Below are 18,121 nucleotides of genomic sequence, written 5' to 3'. Positions count from 1 at the left end.
CTGCCCACCTTGGCCTCCCAAAGTACTGAGATTACAGGCGTGAGCCACCACAGCTGGCCCTAGGTCCACAAGTTTTAATCACTTTGGGTCCCCTCGCGCCACACAGACAGTAATATCCTAACAAATAAAGTAAAGGACATGTTAAGAGTTGTTGGATTAATATCAAACCAGTGATTTAATGCAGTTTAAGCAAAGGCTTTCACATATGAATGTCAATATATTGAAAAATACAGTCATTGCTGATATACAATAAATATTAGTGATAATTCTTTACTTTTCTTTTTCAAACTCTTGGAATTCACATGGAAAAGCTTTGCTTGAACTAGTCTAAATCACTGGTTTGATATCAGCCACCCTACCCTTATGTAAAAACAGTGGGAACCAGAGAAAGGCACATGGTCCCCACTCTGCACTCACTCCAGGACAGTGAGAGGGTGGTTTATAGATACACTGAGGGTCCTACAGGGTTCCCTCGTTCTCAACCCCCTGACTGAGGCCTCTCAAACGTGAAAAGCCTTAATGTTAGGTGTGAATTATACTGCGTGAATCATGGAGTCATTGTGGAATGAAAACTGAGTGTCATGATTAGATTACATGATTAGGTTACGATTTGGGAAGTTCGCAGCATCCGCTGACTGACTCACAAATCCATTCAAATTGTGGCTCATTCATTTTTAATTCAGAGTAAATTTTCTCATCTAACAGTTAACATACATTGAAGGGTTATTAATATTACACTGATTCTGGTTTAAATCCTTGGGAAATCTTAAGCCACTGAATTTTGTGAACTTCAAGCTCCCTGTGAATAGAACCAGGGAATTATTACCTTCCTGGTATGTTCTTTGGAAGATGAAATAAGATTATGTCAGTAAAGTGCCCAACACAAGGTCATTTTGCCAAAAAGTTCTGACACTTATTTCCTGATGCATTTTCTCGTACTTTGTGATATTTTTCCTTGTTAAGAATTGAGGCGTTGATAGTGAGTCAGTTCAGAATGGAGTTATTAAGTGGAATGAACTAGAATCTGCCTAAAACCACCATCTACCTACCCAATTCCCTCCAGTCCTCTCCTCTTGAAACATGTCATGTTCTCATGAGGAATGTCCTTGGCGTTTTGGTAGGGATTGAGTTGGATCTATAGATCTCTATTAATAGTGTGGTCATTTTCACAATGTGAATTCTTCCGATTTATGAACATGGAATATCTTTCCATTTGTGTGCCCTCTTCATTTCCTCTCATCAGTATTTTATAGTTTTTCTTGTAGAGATCTCCTACCTGTGTGGATAAATTTGTTTATTGATTGATTTATTTTTAGAGCCAAGGTCTCACTGTGTCACCTTGGCTGGGTGCAATGGAAAACTCATAGCTCACTGCAGCCTTGAACCCCTGGGCTCAAGAGAGCCTCCTGCTCCAGCCTCCTGAGTGAGTATCTGGAATTACAGGCAAGCACCACCACACTTGGCTAATTTTAAAAGATTTTTTTGTAAAGATGGGGGTATCACTGTGTTGCCCAGGCTGCTCTCCAATTCCTGGCCTCTACCTGTCCTTGGTGACTAAGGTCACCATGCTGGTGTTTACATATCCCTATTCATGATGTAATTATACTACAATCAAGCTAACTAATGTATTCGTCAACTCACATAGTGACTATTTTCTTTTCATTATTTATTTGCTTAATTCCTGGCTTCAAGTAATCCTCCTGCCTCAGCCTCCCCAGTAGTGGGGACTAGGAGCATATGCCACAACCCCTGGCTTGCTTTTTGTTTCTTTGACGTGTGTGTGTGTATGTGTGCATGTGTGTGTATGTCCGTGTGTGTGTCTGTGTGTGGGTGTGTGTTCGTATGTGTTTCCGTGTGTCCGGGTGTGTCTCTGTGTGTGTCTAGGGGACTAGACACATATGCCACGACTCCTGGCTTGCTTTTTGTTTCTTTGACGTGTGTGTGTGTATGTGTGCGTATGTGTGTATGTGTGTGTGTCCGTGTGTGTGTCTGTGTGTGGGTGTGTGTTCGTGTGTGTTTCCGTGTGTCCGTGTGTGTCCGTGTGTGTCCCTGTGTGTGTGTCCATGTGTTCGTGTGTGTCCGTGTGTGTGTCCACGTGTGTGTAGGGGTGTGTTCGTGTGTGTGTCATGTGTTCATGTGTGTGTCCATGTGTTCATGTGTGTGTGTCCATGTGTCCGTGTGTGTGTGTGTCCGTGTGTCTGTGGTGAAACACTTATGATCTATCATTTTTTAAATTTTTTTTATTTTTGAGACAGAACCTCACTCTGCCACCCAGGCTGGAGCACAATGGCACAATCTCAGGTCACTGCAACCTCCGCCTCCCGGGCTCAAATGATCCTACTGCCTCTTCCTCCCAAGCAGCTGGGAATACAGGCGCCACCATGCCTGGCTAATTTTTATATTATTTGTAGAGATGGGGTTTCGCCATGTTGCCCAGGCTGGTCTCAAACTCCTGAGCTCAAGCGATCCGCCCGTCTCAGCTTCCCAAATTAATGGAATTACAGGCATGAGCCACCACGCCCCGGCCCATGATCGATCTTCTTAGCAAGTTTCAAGTATACGATACAGTATGGATGCTCTTCAACTTACAGCGAAGTCACATCCTGATAAATTGAAAATATAGAAGATAAAAAATGCATTTAATATTATGTCACCTACGAAACATCAGAGTTTAGCCTAGCCTACCCTAAACCCGCCCTGAACACGTACCTTCCCCTACAGTTGGGCAAAATCGTCCAACAGAAAACCTATTTTATAATAAAGTGTTGACTCCCTCCTGTAGTTTATTGAATACTGAACTGAAAGTGACAATCAGAATGGCGGTGTGGATCCTTCTCAGCAATGTGCACAGCTGAAAGCACCGCCGTAAAGGAGAAAAATTGTATGTGGAGCTGTTACCGGATGGAGTTGTCCACGTTCTAGGCGTGTTGAACAGAGAATTGAATGAAACGCACAAAGTAACAAAAGAACAAAGCAACGAAAGACAAAAACACAAAAAAACGGAGTAAGGAAAGCACAGGTTTATTGAAGACAATTCACAGACTGGGAGCGGGGCTCCAGCAAGAGGCCCAAGAGCTTCCTCAATTAGGGTTTTTATTAAAAGGAACCCGGCAATACCCCTCGGTGTCTTTGACAGGCCTCCCATTGGCTACACCCCGTGAAGGACTGACCTGCGACCAGTCAGAGGCTGACGTGGAGACTTGGCCCACAGTCAATCAGAGGCTGGAGTGGAGGCTTGGCCCACCGTCCATCAGAGGCTGGAGTGGAGGCTTGGCCCACCGTCCATCAGAAGCTGGAGTGGAGGCTTGGTCCACCGTCCATCAGAGGCTGGAGTGGAGGCTTGGCCCACCGTCCATCAGAGGCTGGAGTGGAGGCTTGGCCCACGGTCAATCAGAGGCTGGAGTGGAGGCTTGGCCCACCGTCCATCAGAGGTTGGAGTGGAGGCTTGGCCCACCGTCCATCAGAGGCTGGAGTGGAGGCTTCTGTCTCGTTATCACAGGAGTGAGGATGTGGCCTGTGTGCTGCCTAATCTTGCCTAGAACTGGCTGCAAGTGCGGTTCTTTTGCTTCTACCTTAACCCCTGGTTACCCTAATTCCCTTGTAGCAGGACGAGCCATAGACAAAACCTCTCAGACACCGAGTTGTAGAAGGAAGGGCTTTATTCAGCTGGGAGCATTGGCAAGCTACTGCCTTGAAATCCGAGCTCCCCAAGTGAGCAATTCCTGTCCCTTTTAAGGGCTCACAACTCTAAGAATTTCACATGAAAGGGTCGTGATTGATTTGAGCAAGCAAGGGGTACGTGACAGGGGCTGCATGCACCGGTGATCAGAGAGAAACAGAACAGGGCAGGGAGTTTCACAATGTTGTTCTATACAATGTCTGGAATCTATGAATAACATCGGTTTTTAAGTTATCAGTTGATTTTTAACTACTGGGTTTAGGCCAGGCAGGCCCAGGCCTGGTTTCAGGCCTGGCGCCGGGCTGCCTGTCTTCGGTTTTACTTCCTTGTTGTTTTTTTTTTAAAACAGGTATTGAGTATAAAACAATATAAAACAATATGAGAGGGTATCTCTCTTCCCTCACCCTATTCTCCTGCCTCAGAGCCATCAGAAGTAGGGGATGGTCCCTAACATTGATTACAACCCCTAGTCCGTATAATATATCTTCAGAGCTTGTTCACCCTGCGTGGCTGCAAACGTTTCTCTTTTCTTTTTATGACCTGAACCGGGGAGCCCAGGAATTCTGTACTCTTCAAGAGAACTCTTTCCTCTTCAGTAGTTTCTTCCTTCCCACTTTGTGAACCAGGGAGACCTTGAAAATGGGAACACGCTTCTTGTTTTCACTTTCCTTCTTTTTACCAATTTCTCTGCCTCATTCACTGAGGAATTGGCTGCTATCCCACACACCTCCTCTCCTACTGACATTCTGAAATCTTTGTGAGTTCAGCCTCCGGACACACAATCTCTTATTTGTAGAGTTGGGTCTCACTATGTTGCCCAGGCTGGTCTCAAACTCCTGGTCTTAAGAAATCCTCCTGCCTCAGCCTTCCAGAGTGCTGGGATTACAGGCGTGAGCTACTGTGTGTACTCACGGTGCCTGGCCTGGGTTCCTTTTCTGCCAGCTTGGAAGGGCAACCCCATGACTGAGTGTTATTCTGAGGGTGGCTCCGCATTTGCATCCTTGTTACAGTGCATCCACCTGAAACACTGCACATCTGAACTGGGACTGTTAACACGCATGCTGACACAGTGTGGGGTGCCAGGAAGTGTCTGCTGATATTTACGGCAAAAAAAAAAAAAAATCTGTTTTGTTTACTTAGTGTATCAAAAGAAAGTCTGGGGTGAACAGTAGTATTTTTTTAAGCAGCTGTGAAAAAAAGTTGCAGATCTCCAAAAAAAAAAAAAAAAAAAGAAAAGGTGATTTCATAGAAAAGTGAAGGATTCGGTGTGGGTGAGGTTGCTTCAAGCTGGTTTGGTGCAAGAGCTTTCTAGCCATTCCTTATCTGTCTAGAAGTGACTGATCCACCCACCGCCAGGACGGCTCATCAAACAATGGAACCATTTGCCCTTATGGTGCACAGCTGTAAAATCCAATCATCTCCAGGTGCCAAGCATGTCCTCTCATTTCATTCTCAACACAATAACGAGCGGAGGGCGGGGACCATTTCAAAGACAAAACGTGGACACCGTTTTTACAGATGGTGATGTTTGGACTAAATGAATGCCATGACCTGACTTTCTCAACAGTCTGAAGCTAAATAGAAACAAGCAGAAGTCTCGTCTCAAGCCTGCCAGGCCCCATCCTGTAGGCACATGTGAAATGTAAAAACTTGACCCATTGTACTAGTAGGTGGAGCTGCCACTATTTGAGTCATTGAATAGTGTTGAGACAGAATTGGGCTGACTCTGCCAACTCCTAAAATTAGAATCTAGACATTGCAGGTACATCACTCAGCACTCTAACGAATGCCTCTGCCTTCATAGAGTAGCTTTCTGACTTCTGTTTAACATTTTTTTTGGAATAAAGTCTTGGAAATAAGCCCATATAGTCAGACATGATGGCTGATGCCTGTAATCCTAGCACTTTAAGAAGCTGAGGCAGGTGGATTGCTTGGGTCCAGGAGTTAAAGACCAGCCTGGGCAACATGGTGAAACTCGGTGTCTACAAAAACATACAAAACAATTAGCCAGGCCTGGTGGTGCACACCTGTGGTCACAGCTACTGGGGAAGCTGAGGTGGGAGGATTGCTTGAGCCTGAGAGGTTGAGGCTGCAGTGAGCTATGATTGTGCAACTGTACTTCAGCCTGGGCAACAGAGCAAGACCCTGTCTGAAAAAAAGAAAAAGAAAAAGAAAAAGAAATTAGCCTATATAGGGGAAGGGGAAGAAAAAAGAGCTCAGTGTGGATCACAGCAGAGTCAGCCAGGTTGATGGCTGTGGCTTGCCCATGAGTACTGGTAGTTGAGATGAGGAGAGCTGGTCAGATTCTGAACTTGTTTTCAAGTTTTAAGAGAATCCTCTTTTTTTTTCATAGTCTTATTGAGGTACAGTTGATATAAAATAAATAACTCATATCCAAAGGGCCCAATTTAATAAAGTTTGGAATACTACTCAGCAGTAAAAAGAAATCATTGATAACACCCAAGAACATGGATGAATCTCAAAATAGTTACGAAGGTGAAAGGGGACAGCCAGAAAAAAAGTGCATCTGGTATGATTCTATCAATATAAAATTCTAGAAAATTCTATTACTAGGCTGGGCACAGTGGCTGACACATGTAATCTCAGCACTTTGGGAGGCAAAAGCAGGTGGATTGCTTGAGCCCAGGAGTTCAAGATCAACCTAGGCAATATAGTGAGACCCATCTCTACAAAAAGTAGAAAAAATAAGCCAGACATAGTGGTCCCAGCTACCTGGGGGGGCTGAGGTAGGAGGTTCACTTAAGGCTGAGAAGTTGAGGCTGCAGTGAGCTGTGATCATACCACCGCACTGCAGCCTGGGCAACAGAGCAAGACACTGTCTCAAAAAAAAAGAAAAAAAGAAAGAAAAAAGAAAATTCTGTCTATGATCTGTAATGACACAGAGAACACCAGTGGTTGTCCAGGGATGGAGTTGTGGGAGGGACAGATGATGAAGAACCTGGGGAAGCGTTGGAGGATGGTGGGGATGTTCAGCTTCTTGATGACGGCAATGACTTCATGAGTATGTACAAATGTCAGAACTTGGACTCTGGACATGCAGGCACAGGAACCAGCTAGAGGAGCTGCTGCACAGCAGTGTAAATGCACCAAATGCCGCTAAACTGTACAGATAAAACAGTTAATTTTATGTCGCGTGAAATTCTTGTCAATAAACACATTAATTAAGGTATAGGATTTGTTGAGAGACTGAGTGTGTCATGTGAGGGAAATGCAGGAATCAAGGATAACCCCACAAATCTTGTGGACTGCACATCAAGGGGGCTGGAGCCACCTTTATGTGAGGTGGGGAAAGATGTGGTCGGTCTGGGATGTGTGGTGATTGACAGGTCTGTTAGGCATCCAAGACGAGGGAAGCTCCACATCCCCATGAGAGAAGGATGGTGGTTGGTCACACATTCTTAGAGAAACTTTATTTTCTTTTAGATGTTATTATTAACTTTATAAATTTACAAATAAAAATGGTACATACACATTTTTGGTGTACAACATAATGTTTTGATACATATATACAACGTGCAATGCTAAATCTAATAATTTGACATATGAGTGACTTGCATACTTATCTTTTTTGTATGAGGGGAACATTTATGTATTCATTTATTTTTTGAGAAAGGGTCTGGCTCTGTTGCCCTGGCTGGAGTGCAGTGGCGTGATCACAGCTCACTGCAACCTTGACCTCCCAGGCTCAAGCAATTCTTCTGCCTCAGACTCCCAGGTAGCTGGGACTACAGGCTTGCACCATAATGCCCAGTGAACTTTCGTGTTTTTTGTAGAGACCGGGTTTTGCCATGTTGCCAGTCTGATCTCAAAGTTCTGCTTTCAGCTGTGTACGTTACTGAGGAGTATTCACACACTATTCTGATTGTCACTTTCAGTACAATGTTCAATAAACGACATGAGATATTCAGTGCTCTATTATAAAATAGGTTTCCTGTGAATGATTTTGCCTGACTGCAGGGGAATGTAAATGTTCTGAGAACGTCGAAGGTAGGCTAGGCTAAGTGCTGATGTTCAGTAAGTGACCTAATAGTAAATGCATTTTTATTTTCTATATTTTACATTCACAGTAGGGTTTATCAGGATGTAACTTCATTGTAAGTCGAGGAGCATCTGTAGTGTATACTTGAAATTTGCTCAGAGGGTGTATCTTAAATGTTTCCACCACACACACACACACACACACACACACACACACACACACACCAAGAAATAAAAAGAAAGCCAGATGTGGCTCGTGCCTGTAACCCCAGCTGCTAGGGAGGCTGAAGCAGGATTGCTTGAGCCCAAGAGTTAAATAAATAATAAGAAGGAAAGAACATGGTATCTATGTGAGGTGGTGGAGATGTTAACTAGCTTGGTTCTGACGATTGCATCACAATGTATACCTGTTTCCAAACTTCACCCTGATGACCTTTGTTAATAATAATATGTTGGGGCCGGGTATGGTGGCTCATGCCTGTAATCCCGGCACTTTGGGAGGCCGAGGCGGGTGGATCACGAGGTCAGGAGTTCAAGACCAGCCTGGGCAAGATGGTAAAACCCCATTTCTATTAAGTATAGAAAAATTCACTGGGCATGGTGGCGCGTGCCTGAAATCCCAGCTACTTGGGAGGCTGAGGCAAATAATTGCTCGAACCCAGGAGGCAGAGGTTGCAGTGAGCCTGGGTGACAGAGCGACACTTTGTGTCAAAATAATAATAATAATATAATAATAATGTGTTGGGAAAGTCTTAGCCAGAGCAAGGAATAAAGGGCATCCAAATTCAGAAGGAGGAAGTCGAATTGTCTCTCTTTGCAAACAACATGTTATCATCTATAAAAACTCCTGAAACCTCCACCAGTAAAACAGAACTGATAAAGGAATTCAGTAAAACTACAGGATACGAAGTCAACATGCAAAAATCAGTAGTGTTTTTATACACCAGCAAGCTAGTGGAACAAAAACCAAGAAAGCAATGCCATTTACAATAGCAAAAGAACCCCTAAAAACCTGGTAATAAATTTAACCAGGGAGGTGAAAGATTTCCACAAGAAAAACTATTAAGTGCTAATGAAAAAAAAATGAAAAAGACCACCAAAAATGGAAAGCCATGTTCATAGAATGTGAAAAAGACCATACTATTAATAGACATCAGCAGATTCGATGCGGTCTCTTCCAAAATACCAACGGCAGCTTCACAGAAATAAGACTATGAGTTTACAGAGGGGAGGATTTAGGGGAATCGGGAATTGGGTAGCCAGAGAGTGGCTTAGGCAGCTCCCAGTTAATTCCAGTGAATAATTCCATTCTTAACTCTAACTCATTTGTTAGAGTTGAGTTAGAGTCAACACCTCAGTGGTAAACAAGAAAAAATGTAACAAAGTATGAGAACATGCCTCAGAAAATAATCGTTACAATTTCTTGGCAAAATGAACCTTGTATTGAGCATTTTACTGACATAGTCTTACTTCATCTTCAAAACAACACATCAGGAAAGTTCTACTCCCAAGAAGTTTGAAGTTCCCGGAGTTAAGCGGCTTAAGATTTTCCGAGGATTTAAACCAGAATCAGTGTAAAATTAAGAGCCCTTCAATTTGTCCTAAAGGTTAGACGAGAAAGTTTCCTCTGAAATTAAAATGAAAGAGTCACTACTTGAATGGATTAGTGTCATCCAACTGATGGCGTGAACTTCCCAAATGGTAATCTAATCCTGCCTAGCACTTATCATTCCACATTGACTCCATGATCCACAGTAAGATTCACACCCACCATTAAGGCTTTTCGTGCTTGAGAGCCCTAACTGAGGGGGCTGAGAACTAGGGAACCCCGTAGGACCCTCCGTGTATCTATAAACCACCCTGTCACCGTCCTGGAATGAGTGCAGAGTGGGGACCATGTGCCTTTCTCTGGTTCCCACTGTTTTTATATAAGGGTAGGTTGGCTGATATCAAACCACTGATTTAGTCTAGTTCAAACAAAGCTTTCCCATGTCAACTCCAATATTCTTTTTAAAAAATAAAAAATTATCACCAATATTCATTATGTATTAACAAAGACTGTCTCTTTTTTCAGTAAAAAATTATCACCAATATTCATTATGTATCAACAAAGACTGTCTCTTTTTTCCAGTAAAAAATTATCACCAATATTCATTATGTATCAACAAAGACTGTCTCTTTTTTTCAGTATCTCGACATTCATATGTGAGAGCTTTGCTCAAACTAGGTCAAATCACTGGTTTGATACTAATCCACCAGCTCTTAACATGTTCTTTACATGTTAGGATATTACTGTCTGTGGCATGAGGGGACCCAAAATGGTTAAAACTCGCAAATCTATATTTTCTGAGGCCTCCAAATACTTCAGCAATATGACAACTCAGTAGAGCGGGAAATATTTGCACAGTAGGCGTGTTTAGTACATTAATTTCCTGTGGGTGGGGTTTCAGTGGGAAACATAATCAACGCCGATTACGTAAAATGGACTCTATGGCCCTAAACCAATCACGGGGCGGCGCAGGGAACCGGAAACGGGGCCTGGAGTCCCGCTTCTCCATAAATAGACGCAGTTCGGCTCCAGGCCGCTTGGAGAGCGCATCCCAGACCAAGGAGTTGGAGGCGGAAGCCAGGAAGGAGGTAAGTGTCCAGCGGGGATGTCTGTCGGGTTTAGGAGCTGGCATGTCGGGGGTTGGTTTCAGAAAGTTTGGGTTTATTTTTTCTTGCGTTTTCTCGGAGACTTTGTGAAGGCAGCGGGTCTCCTTTGCACCCCATGATTAACTCTGACTCGTTATGTAACGCTTCTGTAAACTAGGAATAATACTAACTTTCTCATCAAGCTTAGGTTATATTCTTTTTATTTTAGAGACAGGGTCTCGCTTGAATTCCAGACTAGCCTGGAATTCCTGGGCTCAAGCGATCCGCCCGCCTCCGCCTCCCGAGTAGCTGGGACTACAGGCATATGCCACAACGACTGGATAAATTTTTAATTTTTTTTGCAGAGATGGGGTCTCGGTATATTGCTCAGGCTGGTCCTGAACTCCTGGGCTCTAGCATGTTCCCATGTCGGTCTTCCAAACTGTTAGAATTACAGGCCTGAGCCACTTTGCCTGCCACACACCCTTTTTAAAAAGCATTGCTGGGTTTTCCCTTTGCACAGGGTGAAATCAAATCGTTGATGAATGAGCATCAACCTACTAGGCCAATGAGAATCTGAGCTAAGTGTCCCTACCTGGGTGACCCGTGTGGTATATACTCCCAGAATTGAATACTAACTCCTGTATCTGCCTTTATTTTTTCCTGTGTCTTGCTTCTTACTTTAACGGGGAATGAGCTAAGATGAAATACAAGTGATTTCTAGGAACATGAAACCACTTTCTTTTTTAGAGACAGGATCTCACTATGTTGCCCAGGCTGTTATCAAACGCTTGGGCTCAAGTGATCCTCCCACCTCCGCCTCCGCCTCCTGAGCAGCAGCAGGCGCCCTCTGGCAAAACCACTTTTAATTCCAGAATTTCAGGCTCCCTTTGCTCTATCATATCTGTGTGCTTTTTCAATAAAACTTAATTTGCTTCTAATTGAAAACTAAAAATTGTATGTATTTATGGCATATAGCATAATATGCTTTGTAGTATTACAAACATTGTTAAATGGCTAAATTGAGCTAATATTCATATGCCCTACCTCATGTACTAACCATTTTTGGTTTTGAGAATACTTGAAATCTAATTTTTTTTAAGCAGTTTCCAAGTATACAATACATTGTTATGAACTGAAGTCACCATGTTGGACAATTGCTCTTTTGAATTGATTCCTTCAACTGAAATTTGTACTCTTTGACCTATATCTTCCCAACCCCTACCCGAGCCCTGGTAACTATTCTACTCACTACTACCATGAGTTCCACTGGGTTTTTAATTATTACTTATGTTATTTACTTCTTTTTAAATTTTTTTTATAATTTGAACTTGTGTTTTAGATTCGGTGGGTACCTGTGCAGATTTGTTGCATGAGTATATTGAGTGATGCTGAGGTTTGAGGTATGACTCTGCCCATCACCCAGGATATGAGGATAGTACACAATAGGCAGTTTTTCAACCTTCCCTCCCTCTATCCCTCCAGAGTTTCACTGTTTTGGAGTCCACGTCCTGATTTCCTTTCCTCTGTGTACCTGCCCCGGAGCGGGATTGCTGGATCATGCAGTTGTTGTACTTTCAATTTTCTGAGGAGCTTCTCTACTGTCTCCCATATCGGCTGCTCTAATTTACATCCCAGCACAGGGCGCAGAGGACCCCTTTCCCCCAGATCCTCACCAACACTCGTTCCATGTGTCTTTTTGGGAACAGCCACTCTAGCAGGCGTGAGGGGTGCCTTGTGGTTTGGATTTGCATGTCCCTGATGATGAGTGATGACGAGCACCTTTTCCTAGACCTGCTGGCCATTCACATGTCTTCATCTGAGGTGTCCACACAGGCGCCTTAAGCCCTTCTAGTGGGTTGTTTTCTCGCTCTGGAGGAGTTTGAGTTGCTTGTGTTTTGCACAGGGGCCCCGTGAGATGTGTGGTGTGTAAATATTGTCTCCTCCTCTGGGTTGTCTCCCGCCTCTGCCGATTGTCTCCCTGGCTGTCTCTCTGTTCTGCACTTGCTCAGAGTCCTTCCAGGAAGTGTGGGTACTCATCCTCCAGGCTTCCAGTGACCTTTCCTGAGACCCTCCTGCCAGTTTTTTCTCCCCTCTGCAGACCTTCAGGTTGCTTCCCCCACCTGTGTCTAGGAAAGCAGGGCTGTGTTCTCATAGCTGTTGAACTTGGACGATAATTGATGCCTGGAGAGTGTCACTCAGTGGCTCCTGCCTAATGAAGCTACGTTTAGGAATTAATTTTTAAAAATCTTATTATTGTATGAACCCACTACTTTAAAATATCAAAGAGCACTAGACTTTAAATCCATTTTCTGAGATGAGATTAGGAATACAGAAACCTTTAGAGACAGAAGGTAGATTAGTGATTGCTAGGGGCTGGGGTGGGTGGGCAGGGGGTGATCACTGATGGGGATGGGGTTGCTTTTGGGTTGATGAGATAATTCTGGAACTAGACAGTGGTAATGGTTGTACAACATGGTGCATGTCTTAGTCCCATAAAATCGTGAACTTGAAGAGAGTAAAAATGATGAAATTTATGAATGTACATTTTACCAAAATAACAAAATATCTGTGTAGGTGCTTAATCCTCATAGGATTCTTTAATGCTGTCCCTTCCCTGGAGCAAGTAAATGTTCTGGAGTTAACAAGAATATGTGTTGGGGAAAATATTACATTCTAACTCTTTTTCTCTATCCTTTTGCATAATTATGACTAAGGGCTTTGCCTTGGGTCTTGTCCTGATGGGGAAACATAAAGGGCTTACTTTATTGTTGCATCACATTTTCGGAGCTTCACCTAACTATCTTATTTAATTTATAGTCAAGAACAATGTTGTTCCAATTGACAGGAAAACTGATTCAGCCTTTGCACAGTGATTTCCTAGAGATCAGAATCCAGGAGGCATTAAGATTTTAAACCAGAGTATGTAGTCAGGTATAGACACTGGAAGATTTCCACTGTGCTGAATTCGATGCTGCTGAAGAAGTGGCATCCAGGATGAGGGATTTTGAAGGGAGGGGTGGATGGAGTAGTAACTTAAACTAATGAGGCTCATACTTTTTCCCCCCAGACTTCTGAACGAACAGTGAATCTATTACTGAGGAAAACCAGAGGAAGCCTGTGTAGATAGGTATCAATTAGATACCAGCTACTGGAAGAGCTTTCTCAGAGACTGATTAAAAAATTCTCCACTAGATATGGCTGCAAATTGCACATCCTCATGGCGTGTAGGAGAATCCTGCAACAGACCTGGGTTGGAGCTGCCACGGTCTATGGCATCCTCAGAAACTCAACTTGGAAATCATGACGTGGACCCTGAGATTTCTCACGTGAACTTCAGGATGTTCAGCTGCCCGAAGGAGTCGGACCCCATCCAGGCTCTGAGGAAACTCACTGAGCTGTGCCATCTGTGGCTGAGGCCCGACCTCCACACCAAAGAGCAGATCCTGGACATGCTGGTGATGGAGCAGTTCATGATCTCCATGCCCCAGGAGCTCCAGGTCTTAGTCATGATGAACGGTGTGCAGAGCTGCAAAGACCTGGAGGACCTGCTACGAAATAACAGAAGACCCAAGAAATGGGTGAGTGGGACCCTCGTGATTGATGCAGGGAAGGGGAGCTGGGATGGGGGCTGCACGGTGCAGCTGGACTCGAGAGGACCCGAGGGGCTGCTCTAGGTCAGGACTTCCAAGTAGAGGAGAGTTTGCCCGTCAGGGACACATGGCAGTGTCTGGGGACAGTTTTTGTTGTCACAAGGGGGAGGACAGGAGATGCTGCTAAGCATTCTCCAAAGCTCAGGACAACCCATCATGACAAATAATCGTCCAGATTCAATTATCAGCTGTGCTGAGACGGCAAGTTCCTGGTGTAGGAGATGGACAGGCAGAGGGGGTACAGGGACCCACACACTGTGTGAGGCCAACATGAAAGAAAGACATTGGTGAAATATTAGGCCTGATGGAATGTAGGGAAGGAGGCATTAGAGTGAACTGAAGTGGGGCCCAGAAGTCCCATCCTGAGGCAGGGAAAGTGGTTGGTATCAGAGATGCAGGGATCTGCCTCCAGGTCCCCAAATGAGCCCCTAAGTTCTAACACAAGGTGAGCTGCCATCGGCCAATTGAGTTGGATTCACCCAGAATATTTCTCCTTGTCTTCTCTTTGGTTGAGAGACTCTTTCATCTAAAGGACCCATATTTATGTACTTAACTAGAATATTCCAGGCGCAGGCAGGTGCTGGAGTCTAGAGAGGAAAAAATTCAGACAGGATTGCTGTGTCCACAGAGCTGACTCTGTATTGGGAAGGCAGATTTGAACATTAATTACAGTAAAGTGTGAGCATTATGGCAGGACCCAGGGAATATGAGAGCTACTTTCAGGTTCTCATAGTGAGTCTGATTGTCTTTTTTCTCTCTACAGTCTGTGGTCACCTTCCACGGAAAGGAATATATTGTGCAGGACTCAGATATCGAGATGGCTGAAGCCCCCTCCAGTGTCAGAGATGATCTGAAAGACGTGTCCAGCCAACGGGCCTCCTCGGGGAACCAGATGCATCCGGGGGAAGGCCAGGCCAGCCGAGAGCTGCAGATCCTGCCCAGGGTCCCTGCATTGTCCAGGAGGCAGGTGAGTGTGTGAGGCCTTGGTGTCTGGGCAGAGGTGGGAGAAGGAACAGGAGGAAATCGTGTGGCCGCTGGACTGATTGAGAGATTTGGCACAGGACAAGATTAGAGCCATTCCCCATGGACATGATACATCCCCAAACATTCATTCCTGAGCCATCACAGAGAGGGAAGCCTCATCTACTTTTCTCTCCACCATGAGAGCTTTTAGCATTTAGGGTGGGGCGTAAGAAATGGTCTCAGTGAAATGAGGGAGGCAGTTTGCACAGATGAATGAAGATTCCTTCCCCGTAGCCAGTTTCCTCAAAGACATTTAATGTAATAATTCAGCAAGGAACTCACTTCCTACAGATTGTCAATTTCTTAATTTGAGGAGTGTTTCTCAACTGGGGTGATTCTGCCTTTCAGGACACATGGCCATGTCTGGAGATGTTTTTGTGTGTCATTGTAGGGGATGGTGGGGTGTTAATAGCATCTAGAGGGTGGAGGCGGGGTCTCTGCTCTGCACAGGAGCGCCCCCTCCAGGAGGGTGATGCAGCCCCAATGCCAGTGGTGCCAGGGGTTAGGGGCCTCCACCTAGAGTCATGCTCCTTCCAGCGTCAGGGGCAGGGAGACGTTGGCACGGAAGGGAGAAATATACTCAGAGAACCAAACAGTGAAAACCAGCAGGCACAGGAGCTGATTTGGAATATGGAGGGTGCAGATTAGGGACAGACACAGGAATGAGGTGGTGATGTTTACGTGGGGTGATGGGGTGGTCCAGGGGAAGTCTGCACGTATTTCCACACCTGTGTCATTAGAAGAGTTGGTGCATCCAATCAGGAGGGGACAGACGTGTCCCTGCTTCCACCAGTTTGGACACAGCAGTCATTACTCTTGGTTTTTCCTCTTCAGGGAGAGGACTTTCTGCTACACAAGAGTATTGACGTAACAGGTGACCCAAAGTCTCCGAGACCCAAGCAGACCTTGGAGAAAGATCTGAAGGAAAACAGGGAAGAGAACCCAGGACTGACATCCCCAGAGCCTCAGCTTCCAAAGAGTCCCAGTGAGTATGAAGACTTGGATCCACAGGGGTTAGCCCCTCTCTTCTGGGGTGCGGGGCTGGGGGCCCAGCATTACCATCCCCTGGGGGAGTTGGCACTCAGCTGCCAAAGCCTCCCCATCCTCTACTTTCCAGAGACCTACAGTCCAATGTCTTAGGCTTGAGCTTGAGTGGAAGTTGTCAGCCAACATCAGTGTTTGGTTGCAATGAGTTTGGTGTATTGAAAATGCGCTTTATTAACTGTGTGTGGGGAATCCCTTCTTCCAGCAGGTGTGGTGGGAGCAAAGGAGGGGAAGGAACCCCCAAAAATAGCCTCTGTGGAAAATGTGGATGCTGACACACCTTCTGCCTGCGTTGTGGAGAGAGAAGCTTTGACTCACAGCGGGAACAGAGGAGACGCTCTGAATCTGAGAGGTCCCAAAAGAAGCAAACCAGATGCCTCCTCCATTTCCCAAGAAGAGCCTCAAGGAGAAGCCACACCTGTGGGCAACAGAGAATCCCCGGGACAAGCTGGGATGAATTCAATTCATTCCTCAGGCCCTGCAAGCCCAGTCAGTCACCCGGATGGCCAAGAAGCCAAGGCACTGCCGCCCTTTGCATGTGACGTGTGCGAGAAGAGGTTTACGTGTAATTCCAAGCTAGTCATCCACAAGAGATCACACACAGGCGAGAGACTCTTTCAATGTAATCTCTGTGGGAAGCGCTTCATGCAGCTTATTAGCCTCCAATTTCACCAGCGAACCCACACTGGCGAGAGGCCCTACACGTGTGACGTCTGCCAGAAGCAGTTCACCCAGAAGTCCTACTTGAAGTGTCACAAGAGAAGTCACACAGGGGAGAAGCCCTTCGAATGTAAAGACTGCAAGAAAGTTTTCACCTACAGGGGGAGCCTGAAGGAGCACCAGCGCATCCACTCCGGAGAGAAACCCTACAAATGTTCTAAGTGTCCAAGAGCCTTCAGTCGGCTGAAATTGTTAAGACGCCACCAGAAAACACATCCAGAAGCTACTTCTCAGTGATTGCATAATACGGTCTATGCCTTCTGCACCAAGAAGAAGTGAATGATATTTTTCATCAATGTTATCAGATGACATTTGACACATGCAAGGGCGCCTGGCACACAGAGGGAGTGCCCTAGATATGAATTGCCAGGATGTTTGAGTAAATATGTGTCCTCCCCGCTGAGCTTTGTTTTCTGTTTCATTATGTCCATTGTTTTCTTATAGGTTTATTTTGGTTTGTGTTGCTGTTCTTCCAATAAACGATCATCTTATTAGTTTTCAATATTGTGTAACGAAAAACTGAGTTTCCTGATTGACATGGGGTTACCCACTGTTTTGCTGTAAAGTACAGTTGTCCAAGGAGGGTGGCCATATAAAATACATAATGCCTGATGAAATTTGAGTTTCAGATAAACAATTTTCTTTAGTATCAGCATGTTCTAAATTATTTGTTATTTATCTGAAACTCAGCTTTTATTGGGTATCCTGTAGAGTTTTCGTTTTCTTTTTTATTTCTTTTTTTTTTTTTTTTTTGAGATGGCATCTCCCTCTGTCACGCAGGCTGAGGTTCAGTGGCATAATCACCGCTCACTGCAGCCGCGACCTTCCAGGCTCAAGCAATCCTCCCGTCTAAGCCTCCCAAGCAGCCGAGACTACAGGAGCACACCACCAACTTGGCTAATTTTTGTAGTTTTTGTAGAGATGGAATTTTGACATGTTGCCCAGGCTGGTCTTGAACTCCTAAGTACAAGTGATCCACCTGCCTTGGCTTCTTTAAGTGCTGGCATTACAGGCATGAGCCACTGTGCCCTGTATTGTTTTTATTAGACTTTAATATAATTATTATATTCAAGTTTTTGAAATAATTTTTTGTAGTGATGGGATTTCTTGTTGCCCAGGCTGGTGTGGGGTGAGCCACCACGCCTGACTAACGACTTTCTTTTTCAGAGCTGTCTTAGGTTCATAGGGAAATTCAGTGGACAGCACAGAGTTTCCCTAGACTCCCTCCCCACACAGCACAGCCTCTCCCCGCCCAGCATCCCCAGCAGAGCGGTGCACCTGTTCCATCAGTGAGCCTGCCTGGACATATCACCACCACCCAGAGTCCATGGTGTTCATTAGGGCTCGCTCTGGGTGTTGTACATCCTGT

The 18,121-nt window shown here is 44.9% G+C and overlaps 1 protein-coding gene across 26 annotated transcripts in view; it reads left to right on the top strand.

Moving 5' to 3' along the window:
- The window catches only part of ZSCAN5A (zinc finger and SCAN domain containing 5A), a 92,526-nt gene extending 75,272 nt beyond the window's left edge, over positions 1-17,254 (top strand). For 6 of the 26 annotated variants that reach the window (XM_055370735.2, XM_063701679.1, XM_055370734.2 and 3 more), the window contains 4 exons: positions 13,508-13,893; positions 14,729-14,932; positions 15,823-15,973; positions 16,241-17,254. In XM_055370735.2, coding sequence (XP_055226710.1) covers positions 13,510-13,893; positions 14,729-14,932; positions 15,823-15,973; positions 16,241-16,989 — 1,488 coding nt within the window. In that variant the 5' untranslated portion in view covers positions 13,508-13,509 and the 3' untranslated portion in view covers positions 16,990-17,254. Of the gene's footprint in view, positions 1-10,012; positions 10,316-13,382; positions 13,894-14,728; positions 14,933-15,822; positions 15,974-16,237 lie in introns of those variants that run through there. The other 20 variants (XM_055370740.2, XM_063701680.1, XM_055370722.2 and 17 more) reach the window with 7 other exon arrangements.
- The last annotated feature ends 867 nt before the right edge of the window (positions 17,255-18,121 follow it).

The sequence above is a fragment of the Gorilla gorilla genome, chromosome 20, assembly GCF_029281585.2.
Source record: "Gorilla gorilla gorilla isolate KB3781 chromosome 20, NHGRI_mGorGor1-v2.1_pri, whole genome shotgun sequence".
Classification (NCBI taxonomy): domain Eukaryota; kingdom Metazoa; phylum Chordata; class Mammalia; order Primates; family Hominidae; genus Gorilla; species Gorilla gorilla.
This window is presented reverse-complemented; position numbering and strand designations above follow the sequence as displayed.